The 12,509-nt window shown below is 37.2% G+C and overlaps 1 protein-coding gene across 1 annotated transcript in view; it reads left to right on the top strand.

Annotated features, from left to right (window-relative positions):
• The window catches only part of LOC763344 (ras GTPase-activating protein 3), a 98,183-nt gene that overhangs the window by 41,367 nt on the left and 44,307 nt on the right, over positions 1-12,509 (top strand). Inside the window, exons 6-7 of the mRNA XM_030981942.1 lie at positions 8,707-8,779; positions 12,266-12,342. Coding sequence (XP_030837802.1) covers positions 8,707-8,779; positions 12,266-12,342 — 150 coding nt within the window. The remainder of the gene's footprint in view (positions 1-8,706; positions 8,780-12,265; positions 12,343-12,509) is intronic.

Here is a 12,509-nt window from a genome sequence, read left to right as displayed (position 1 = left end):
CATCAGTTCACTTGTTCTAGGTCAAACGACCTCTTATTTTTGCCACTCTTGCTCGCAAATTGTCGTTTTCTCACTACGACAGCAGTTTGCGCAGTTATGCAGAAGTCATGCATGTTATTTGTTTCCCTGGTAACTTTTGCTAGACATCTTTAGCCTCATTTTTTCCCAAGTGAAATGGCCCTTTTTGCTGATCATTCCAGCAAATAACATTTAAGATCCATTTTATGGTGATTCCCAAATGTATTAAGCACCGTTGACACTTGATATGCTTAACCACTTACAAAAACAACAACACTGTGGCATTATAACATTTTACGTGTGAATGGGAGATGGAGTTGGAAATAATTAGACTCACACAACAAGTTCCAATCCGACCCATTCCAATTTAAAATGTATTTGATATAGTGCCTTTTCCGTGTAGCAAAAAAGCACTGCACACACTGCTCCAGAATAACATACAGTTCACGACTAAATTATTCATACCTTAAAGATAAAGACCAGTTATGGTCATGTGATTACATTGTGAAAGAAACGTTCTGGAATCGATCAGAAAAGGTTGATCATCTAGCATATAAGTATTGGTGTGTACTGCAAGGTTCTGGAATCATCAAAATGATAAGAAATTTGGCCCAGTCTTCGTAAAGTTACAAGCACTGTACACAGAAAGATGTATATGGGGCTACGCACACGTGCGCGACACATGCGTTTATCTCTCACACACCAATACATAAACTAATTTACCAAATATATCAATTAATATGCGGTTTCCCAGCAAAATTGTTATCATGTATTAGTCAAAACATACTCTTTCACATGATTGGTAATAAGAGCTTCCGTTTCATTTTTTGAAATTGGGGCGTTTCCAATACTGGTCTTTACCTTTAACCAAGTATGTAAACGATTGAATTGATAATGTGACATATTAAAGCTTACATCTACAAGTATTCAACCGATCGCCCTAATTCAACCAGTCCACGTTTCAGTCTTGATGCACGAAAAAGACCCCAAAACATCAAATTTGCAAGTGGTATGAATTATTCAGTTGTTAACTATATCTCTTTTAAAAAAGACAAGGGCCGTTGTCATTTTGGTACATTGATTAAGTAAGGATTTATTCAGCATTTTGCTTGGCTATTAAGTAGTATGTCTTAAAGGTAAAGACTGGTAGTGATAAAATTGCTGTGTAAGGGTTTTGAGTGCAAAATATTCATTCAATATTGTTTACATATTGCCTTTAGAGGTTCAGATGGCAATATTTCAACCTAAATTCGCAAAAAAGCAGAAATATATGCCCAAATGTTCAATGTTGAAGTGCAATTGCGATATCTATCCAGGCCGGATCGATATGATAATTTACCAAATATATCAATTAGTAGGCAGTTTCCTGACAAAATTTGTATCATCACATATTTTTCACATTATTGGTGATAAGAGCTTCCATTTCATTTTTTGGAGAGGGGGGCGATTCCAAAACTGGTCTATACCTTTAACTCTTGTTCAGATCACATCTTGAGCATTTAAGCCGATTTAACCATTGTGACATCACATGGTCAATCCAAATTAATGTGCAGATAACATGACACATTAAATGTGCACTGATATAATTATGAGCAGCTTATAATAACCATATGCCTGCCAATCAAAGCCCTCAAAATTATTAGCTTACGTCAGCTAGGGAGCTGTCTGAAACTTTTGGTAAAATACTTAGCCAAAAACTTCAATTTTAATACCAAATTTGGCTGAGTATTTTACCTACCGTATTTGCCGGCGTAAAGGCCGCAGTATTTTTGGAAGAGAAAATATCAAAAAGTCGGGTGCTGCCTTTACGGCGAAAGAGTTAAAAAAAAAAGTCAAAACCAGCACGAATTTGCACATATGGGACTACGAACGGTACAATTACTATACTACTATGGTACCGGACATTTCCACACATCTTACCGATAATTTTATCTTGCATTGTTGACATAAAGACGAAAATAAACTTCCAAAAACAACATCTTCCGATAGATCTTGGTTTAAGTTCTTGCATTGCAAAAGTAAAAGAAGGGCCTGTTTACCGGAGCTGCCGCGAAGTATCCAGCCCGCGAAGTCGCCATTTTCAATCCATTTCAATGTATAGATCAAAGAGAACTGCAGGTTATGGCATCAGTGCGGGATGGCCGAGCGGTCTAAGGCGGTGATTTTAGTCACATCAACATTTGTACGCAAGAGGTCAAATCCCGTCTTTGACCAAAGTTTTTTTTTTTTTTTTTTTTTTTTAATGTCAAAATCGGGGGTGCGTCCTATACGGCGCTGCTGCCTTATCGCCGGCAAATACGGTAAGCTGAAAACTGATTAAAATACTCATATTTCTGAGATGAGTTACGATTAAAATACGAGCCTTAGTAGGTCAATACAATCCATTTTCCTCTAACAATATAAATAGGACATCTGGGCTCCATTTCACAAAACTTGTCATCAGTGACAAATTACAGTTTTTGTTCTAAGCTATTGAAATGGAATGAAATAGAATGAAGCTCATTTCTATCTGTAAGAAACTCCCCCAAACTGAATTAAACTTTAAAGAATTATGTTGTTAAAGGAAAGGTTCCTTTTGCATTTCAGCATCAGGGCTTAAATTAATCAAGGCCACCAAGGCCATGGCCGTGGATGCCCTTTTGATTGGCCTCAATGGCCCTCTCATTGGCCTTGGAGATTTTTTGTGCCCTTTCCAATTCTTCCTATTTGTGCTGTAATATAGGAATGTGCCCGACAGAAAAGTGGCCTTGCCCTAAAAATATTGAAATTTAAGGCCTGCAGTTTTGTTCATTCATTTACACACACAATAATTCCATCATTGATGACTTTTACCCTTCTTTGCCTCACTTGTTTTTTTATCCCTGGTAAATTCTTTGTAAATTAGGGACGTTTACACTGCAAGCTATCACGATCCGTAGTTTTGTCGGAAGTTGCTAGGCAACAACCCATAAACACAACAAAAAACCTGAATCTAAAAATCCACCAATGGAGAGTTTTTTGTTGTTAAGCCAGCCAAAACTTCACTAGTTTATGCAGTATAAAAGCTCACTTGTGAATCACTGGTGAATTATTCCAGGTTTTGGACCACGTGGCTCTTCCTGATTACCAAGTACCAACAGCTTTTTCACAGGTTTTTCCAGTAGTGTAATGGTACATGTAGTAAGGCTGTGAAGGGTAGTCGAATGCTCGAGTACCCGCACGGTTGACAACTACTCGGGTACGATTTCTCGTACCCGAATATTCGGCCGCAAAAAAAAAAAAAAAATTAAAAAAAAATTTTAAAAAATGTCCAGGCCGCTTACCCGTGCCTGGGTGAGCGGCGGCCGTTGGCATGGTGCCGTCGGTAAAAATGTTTCCCAACTCAAGCACTGTCAACCTCACCACTCAGAAACTGGGACCAAATGTCTGGATTTCTGCTTGGACTTGGAGGAAAATGGATTATTCTGCCATCTTTGGTTTTTAAAACAGCATTGTTCACTGTTATTATTATTATTAAATTGGCGCCTTCAACTGCAACTCAAAGTAAAATTGCATGCGTTTTCGGCGACAGAACTGGGATACTGCTCCAGTGGTATGTATGGTGGTGGCAAAAAAAACAAAACAAAAAAACAAAAAAACATGGCGTCCGAATACTCGAGTATTCGCTTGTAAGCATGGGAGTGTACTCGGGTACCTCATTACACTGTTGTGCACAGCCTTAAACTACATGTTTAAAAACTCAGTGGTTATTCATTTGTTTTTTTTGTGCAATGTGAATGGGCCTATTGATGCTCCTTGATGCTCCTTAATCTTGTTTTGAAATATTGGGTATTACTGTGCTATCGATTGTAATCTGTTGTCTTATTCATGCAAGTACCTGGGTAAGTTGACAACACGATCACCTTGTTTTTCTCGAATCTTAAAGCCCATCTACACTAGTTTATCCAGGAGGAATTTGACCCCCTGCAAGGTCACTGACAGGTTGTTATCTCATCAAATCAGCTCTCAATTAACATAAGAAAAAGGGGATCATGGGGGACCAATGGTCACCGATTAGACATTGTTTGCTTTATAGAGGGCGTAAGTAACTATAAGCAGTGCAGTGGGGCTTTAAGGGTCCTTCAGATATGACAGCGGAAACCACCAACCCCCCCCCCCCCCCCCCCCAATGTGTAAATGAATACAATATTGTCATCTAGTCTATATATGCGCCTTTCGCTATACAATGATTCTTTATTTGAAGTTTCTTCAAACAAGTTTTGTATAAATTTTTGTTTAAGTCTGAACAGTCTAGAAGTCATTGATCAGTGATAGTGTCAATGCCCTTATGGGTCTCAGCTTTTGATATCTTTTGTTGGTTTTTGACGCTGCTACTCCTAAAGTTGAGCTGTTTTAGCCATTAAAAATTAAAAGTCATGAACTTTCTAAAAATTTGATCCGTGATACCTCCCTGACGTGCAGATCCATATATCATTGGCAAATCACTGTGTTTGATGAAACCAAATCGTTTGTTTTTTGTGAGTTGTAATGCGATGAGATATATTGTATCTGGACTTTCCTAGAATCAGGTCTGTGATATGGCCATGATACCCTGATTAGTTCTGTTACATATAAATCATCATCAGAATCGTCTTGGGAAAACAAGTCTCATTTTCGCCGCATTACACCAAAATACCGTTTAAGAATTTTAATTTTCTGTGAGTCGGATCATTGATATGGCCATGATGTGCAGATGTTAGAAGTCAAACTGGCTACAGCCATGACATGCACATGTACAGGTATCATCAATATTTGCTTGAAGAAGATAAAGACATCTCTATTTTGCGCGTTATCAGACACTACGATTTTAGGATTTGAACTTGCTTGGAAAGGGATTCCTGATATGGTCATGATATGTAGCAGTCATCAAAATGCTCTTAATGGAACCAATTTCATCTCTTTTTTTGTGTGTCCGTTGTCCGACATTGTGATTAAATATTTGAACTCTCTTAGAATTATATCTATGATCAGGGAATAATTTTCCTGGTATCGCATCGCAATTTTCTATGCATTTCTGCATGACTGCTATACAAAATACTGTTTGTGTAGCAGTTTTCTTCCATAGAAATGTACAGAATTTCATTTGAAATATTTATCCATCAGCTGAAATTGCTAATCAAAATATTTGAGGAAAATTATTCCCTGCTATGATATACCCCATGACATGCAGATACAGACAGTATATCACACTTTGTGATGTGATATTTTAAACTTTCTTAGAATTGTATCTGTGATAAGGTAATACAAAGTTTTGGTATGGGGTCATGAATTTAGTTCAAATGAACATATTGGAAGCATATGCGATTCTACATTTTCTTGTGCTTTACATCCACAGGGGCATCCAAAAATATCAAAATTTTAAAGAATCACTAACCACCCAATGTTCAAAATTTCCCAAGACTTTGCATTACATTTAATGGACAGATCTCATCATCAACATCATCATCAAAATGGTCTTGATGGAACCAAAGTGATTGTTATAACGCAACGTGATCAAAATTTCAATATTTATTTGAACTGAACACAGGCCTTTAGGAAAAGGCAATTCTAAAGCGTGCATTTAACTTTGGAAATTGATCGGCCAGCTAGGGCGCAGACAAGCAGCCTGAAAGGGGTTATCATTATCAAACTCTTTCGTTCGCGGCAGCCATTATACCGTTTTAATCTTCAGGTATGTTTTCCCTCATCTTGGCGCGAACGAATGCAATCTGGATATTTGTGCGGCCGCGCCAACGATCGTAAGCCAATCCGCAAGTGACACCTTGATTTTTTTGTCCACGGTCACGATTTCGCTGGCAGATAGATCAGTGGGATCTTCGTTTCTCCGAGTCACGATTTTCTTTTGGTGGGTGGCTGCCTAGCTGTGTTGTGTAAACTTTGCGGTATCGGGTGACGCCGGATGCATGCATAAGTGAAATGCAGGCAGGCAGGCGACACCCTGTACGCCAATATTGTCGTTTAGAGCGGAAGGCAGATGATCGTCTCTCTCTTTCAGTCATATCAACTCCAGAAAAGGATTTGGAAGAAGCAAATAAAGATGGAATTGTTGAGAAATAGCCTAGGTTATTTTGAGATCTGTAATACTATTACAGTAGGAAAAGAAGTAATAAGATACTGTTTATTTGCAAGGTCTTTCTCAGTGAGGAGCTAGAACAGCATTAACCCATATGCCTTTTTAAGGAGTTGTTGCCTTCTTTCTTGAACAGGCAATATAGCCAGTAGAAGTTTTTTCTTTACTTCTAAAATCTTCTAATAATAGAAAAAAGTGGAATCTTGTATTGCGCTATTTGCCTCTCCTGGTGCTCCATTATTATTTCCCAAGATTTAAAATGGATCCCATTACAATGCTCCGGTATTTCAAGGAATTAATTCCTGCCAGGTACCCATTCACCTCACCTTGGTGGAGTGTGGCAAATGTAGATTGTAATGTCCTGCCAAAAGACATTACTGCTGTGACAGGGGTTCAAACCCTGTACCTTGTGGTTAACAGTTCAGAGACTTAGCTACTGGACCACAACCTCTTTTGGGACACATAATTTACACAACATAAACTAGTAACATGATTATCATTTTACTTGTTCAAATGTTGTATCAATATGTTGCTCAATAACTCTGTTTGATTATTACGCAGGTGGCCTGGGTTTAATGTTTTTTTCTGTATCGATTGATAAAACATGATTTGTGAAGGAAAGGCATTCCTAAAGATTGAAGGATAGTAGTAGAACGAGTGGGTTATGAAAGAAGGTAGGGAGGAGGAGGAGGAGGGAGGGAGGGAGGGAGGGAGGGAGGGAGGGAGGGAGGGAGGGAGGGAGGGAGGGAGAGGGAGGGAGGGAGAGGGAGGGAGAGAGAGAGAGAGATCGAGAGAGAGGAGGAGGAAGAAGATTAATATTTCTTACTGAATATTTCTTGCCATCTCCCCTCATCTGTAATGATAAGGTACCCTTTGTCTGTCTCTTCCTCTCTTCCTCTCTCTCTCTCCTTCTCCCCCTCTCTATCTCTTTCCGTCTTTCTCTCCCGTCCCCCTTCTCTCTCTTTCTCTTCTTCTCTCTCTTTGTCATCACTCCAACTCTCCCTCTCCTACACCTCTCCCTATCTCTTTCTTTTTTTAACAAAAATTTGAATCTGATCAATGAATTTTTATGAAATGTCTATATGTTTGATTATTGATTTATGTCATATTTTGTGTTATTTCAATTTGAATTGCAATTGTATTGTATATAACCTTGTGAAATGGATCGCAATTTAGCCATTGGCTGCGATGATCTTTTTATAAAAACCATTTCTATCTATCTAAAAAAAGATTGAATAATTATAGAGAGATAGTCTGTGATGGTGAAAGTAAAAATAGACGAAGAAAAGGAGAGTGATTGAAAGAAATTGAGAGAAGTGATGAAACAAAAGGATAGTTTTAAAGGCGGACAATGAAAGGAAAACGCATCAATAGTAGACAGAGTACATTAATTAACTAGAGATAAAGACAGAGAGAGAGACACAGATTGTGGGGATGAAATGGTGGGGATGAAAGGGAGAGAATGAAAGGGAAGAGAGGGATGGGTAAAAGAGAAAGCAAGAAAGAGAATGAAAGAAAGAAGACCATTAAGAGCATGAGAAAGACAGATGGTTAGAGAGAACAGGAGAAGGATAAGAAGATAATACACCTGGAAAATTTACTTCCTGATTAAACAATTCATATCTATCATTGTATTTACCATTTCTGTTTTTTTGTGCAGTAGGAAAACAATTTCCCCCACTGCTATAACAGATCAGAGGTTTAGAAATTAGTTGTTACCAGGGTAGTCTTTCTCAGAGCAGGCGTACCCATCGGCTGTTTGTCCACTCACTCCAAATTTACTTCTCAATTTCTCTGCCTTTTTGTCATCCTTTATTAAATTCCACCGACGAGTGTTAGAAAGTGAGGAAAAATTCTGCCCCATTTTTGTATTGTAAATTGTCATGTAATATGCAATTTTTTTTCAGAAATTTGTATTTTTATTATCGTTAAATAGTTTTTAAAGGTTACTATAAAACCATGTGAATATGAAGTTGATCGAATATGAAAAATGATTGGTTATGAAAATAAAACATCCTTTGAGAATGAATAGGGATTCCATTTCAAATTTCCTTGAATATTGTCAATTTCTTTAATTGTTTATTGTTATCATTTTACAATGTACATGTTGTTTGCATGAAAGTGTTGTTCATAACAGAGTTACAATATACTTTCAGAAAAATTTATATTGATATTTCAGGTTCGAGTCTAATAACGTTCTTTATCAAGTACACTGCATCACAGCCAAAGGTTGAAGTCAGAATGCTTCCAATTGATATTAATTAATTAATTAATTCACACAATATCATTCAAAACATGAACTGCATTGAAATTTATGTTGCATTTACAAATATTTTAGTTATTAAATAACAGTTTTGAATACATGTATTCATATTATTGGCATTTAAAATCTATATACTTGTAAAAGTAATATATTGTTTGATGAGACTGGAAAAAGCTTTTTGCATACTATGTCATAGCATTGGAAAAACAAGAAAGTGATGCAGTTCATTAAAAGGGGGATTTAAACTTTTACAGAAAAATACAAAATAAATATTTTGAGTGGCTTTATGAGTTCTAATCTTTATTTTTATTCATCTCCTTATCTTCTTTTTTTTCAGGTTAGAAACAAAAAGAACTAAGGTGAAAAGGAAATCTACAAATCCCCATTTTGACGAGGCATTTCAGTTTGAGGTAAGTAATTCTAAAATATTTTTCTTGTTGGACGAAAGCGTATGTTATTCTTGGTTTATACATTGTATATTCTTGCTGTACACAAATTATTTTTTGAGGTGATTGGTACACCCAAAAAATTCCAGTACTTCATCTTCTACTGTTACTATTATCACTTAGATCACCAGCACTATCATAGCCACTCCCTCCACTCTCTCGACCATTATCATCATCATTATCATCACCATCATCTTTTTATCATCATAACTTAATAAATTCAGAGAGTATCGGGATCAGAAGATTTGGTTATGCAATCTATGGTAGATAGGAAGTAAGGACCTCGGAATTTGAAACTTTCACTCGTTTATTATAAATCTCTTCCTCTTCGCCATTTCTATTCTGTTTCACAAATCCACACACTCTTCTCCCAGTCATCATTATCATCACCATCGCCATGATCAGTCAAATCAGAGAGTGTTATCAGAGGATTCATATAAGCGATCCGTGGTAGATGTGAAGTAAGGGCCTCGGAATTTGAAACTTTCCCTCTATTTTACGGGTCTTTAATATTTGAAATGACTATGAGAGCTTCTTCAAGAGCAGATCAATTGTATTCATGGCAAGAAACCATGGTCAAGAAAAAATGAGACAGCTTAAAAAGTATTCTTCACCTTTCCCTGACCTTGTCGGCCTTCTCTTTAGAAGGAAATAGCCGAGTCGTTGCCCATAGATGCTGATGCTAAAGGGAGATAAAAGAGCATGAGAAAATGATAACTAGAGACTTTATCCTATTACCCCATGGCTATGACGATGGACAGTCCTCTCATTTCTTTATTTCTTTCTCTTTTCATAAAACCGCATTTTTTTCCTCCTCAATGCCCACCCACGCACAGTGGCATAGACATGATTTCATTTAACGGGGAAGGAAGGAAGGAGGGGGGAATGCTTTAAACAGTATAGTTTCATTTTTTTGTTAAACCATTGAGTTGGATATATGTACATGTATGTTGTGTGTGGGGTGCCAGTGCGAGTGCGTGTGTGTTTAAACATGTGAATCACTTCCCTTTATATTTTATGTTACAATTTTATTATTTTTTGTGTAATTACTATATTTTGATTATCTGGGTCAATAATGGGGCAGTTTCTCTCTCCCCCCCCCCCCCTCCCCATATGCACGTGCCTTCATACAACTTACTCTCTTGACATACATTTATTTCTTTAACAGTCATTCTCTCTTTCCTCTCTTTTCCTTCTCCCCCTTCTCCCCCCCCCCCCCCCCCCCCCCCCCCCCCCCCCCCCCCCCCCCCGTCTATCTCGCCATGTTTCTCACCAACACACAAAACAACTAATTTTGACCTCTCTCTCGTTCAATACACTCTACCTTCTCTCTTTCTCCCTCTCCCTAGCTATGCAATAATGTTGTTACATACCTTTCTTAATTCACATGCTAAGGGCAGTTTTCACCATCAGCAATAATTGAATAAATCTTTAATCAAATCTTGCTTCATAATTGTGGGAGGGAAGATTTAAGCGAACCAGGGTAATTTGTTTATAAAAGCATCGCTGTCCTGGGGATTTGAAAGGAAGGCCACAGAAAGAGAGAGGATGATAGAGTGGGGAAGAAAGAGTGTAAGAGAGGGACAGAGAGAGAGGGGGAGGGTGTGGAGGGGCAGGAGAGAGAGAGAGAGATGGAGAGAGAGAGAGAGAGAGAGAGAGGGGGGAGAGAGAGAGAGAAAGAGAAAGAGGGGATAAATAGGACAAGATTGATAGGAATGACAGTTTTTTGTATCTAAGTTATAGGGGGAATGAATATTAGAAATATGTACACACTGCAAGGAAAGTAGTAGATGATGATTATTAAAGGAAAAGCACAAAGAAAAAAAAAAAAAGAAGAAGAAAATGAAGGAGGAGAAGTAAAAAGGAATAAGGAGAAGAAGAGCTGAACTGTACAAACTAGAGCAAGACGCTAACTCACTGAAAGCAAGTTGTTTTTCCACAACCACTATTTCCATTCCTCCATTCCTCAAATTCATGACAGCTGCATTGAGCCATTATCTGTCGTGAATCCCTTCGATTTGTATGAGTAAATACCAATTCTGCCTACATTAGCCGGCAATCCAGGGAATCACTTAGTCAAACGGCTGATCCATGAAATCCGATTTTGATTGAGGCGCTAAAGCCAAGTTTTGACAGTCGGAGGAAAACAAATTACCGGTTTGCCTCTGTTATGGTTCAAGCAAGCTACGGCGTATGAAGATGGGGAGTTCTTGGAATTCACAGAGTGCATGGAAAGAGGCATTTAACCTTTACATAAGTTTCAATAGGTGGGGTTGAGTGGTTATAAGAGATACAGGGCAGGTCACAAATTCAAAGAATTTCCACATCTTCATAATATAGTTTTGTTTGTTTGAATATTTATGTTTTTTTTAAATGCAAGTTCTTTTTTTTTTTTTTTTTTTTTTTTACTGTTATACACAACAATGTATTTTTAAGTTTAGGTATTCAGTTATTTGACAATTGACAACATGTTATTATTACTATTTTATTCTCGTATTTCTTTTTTTGTGTGGGGGATTTCCTGTTTTCTTTACTCTTTAGTGGTTATTTTGGTGACCCCCAAGACTTTCATTTCATCCATCATTGTCATATCTCCTAAATTGCTCAATACTGTTAAAGGGACTTTGTAACATTGTTAAAATGAGAGATAGTGGTGCTAAGGTAGTGACTTCAATGCTAGATGTACAATTAAAGATAATCTGAAAATTTGAGCGAAAACGGACCATTATTCATGGTACAAATTGGGAAAAACTGATCCGATCGATTCCTTAATTCTCCCAACTATATTATTACAATTAAATTACATTTTAGGTGAATGGAAATCTCACAAAGCAATGAAATAGCTCTACATTCCATTCCAGACATTTAAGTGTTGACAGATTTTTAATAGCCTGTTTTTATGTCTTTTTTCATGGAAAAACGGGTGGGAAATTTCAAAAATGGTTGGGAGAATTTAGATTCAGAAGCGCCGCACATCGACGCCCGTTCGAAAACCCGTTGAACTTTGTTAAAAATGTTCATATTGCGTGAATTAATTTCGGATTTGGGGCATCGTAGTTGGATGATCCATACATACAAACATAATTGTATGTGTTTTGCATCCTGATTCAACAGATTTGTGAAATCAACCATCACAATGTTACTAAGTACCTTTAAGCCAGAATTTGTATAAAAAAAAAACCATTGCAAATGTGAACGACAGCCTCTTTTTGTGGCAATTTGTTGTTGTTGTTGCAAATTACAATGAATAAGTGTCTTGTCAATGGTTATTCAATAACTTGGGGCATGTTCATTAATTTAAAACACTTTTTTTTTGTAAGTGAAATTTCTTGTTTTACATCAGATCCTTAATTTGAAATTGCTTGTTATGTGTTTGTGCATGTGTATCTGCCACAGTCATAGTTTGTTCTCATTCTTAATCCCCCAACTATTTTATTATTGCTATTGCAGTTGCAGAAGAATAATTCCTACGTTGAGAAGAATCATTTTAGTCCACCAGAAGAAGACATCTGCAAGACAGAACTCAGGTAAATAATCAGTTATTTTGATGGAAATATTGATATATATATTTTTGCTGGAGTATACCCACCAGAAACTGAACTTTGCATTGTAGAGCCGACAAGCCGATTCTCTTCCAAAACAGTCATGTACATGTATATCCTCTTCATGAATAGAAATCCATTTGATAAAAATG

Source organism: Strongylocentrotus purpuratus, unplaced genomic scaffold (assembly GCF_000002235.5).
Source record: "Strongylocentrotus purpuratus isolate Spur 01 unplaced genomic scaffold, Spur_5.0 spur5_scaffold_12, whole genome shotgun sequence".
NCBI classification, from domain to species: Eukaryota; Metazoa; Echinodermata; class Echinoidea; order Camarodonta; family Strongylocentrotidae; genus Strongylocentrotus; species Strongylocentrotus purpuratus.
This window is presented reverse-complemented; position numbering and strand designations above follow the sequence as displayed.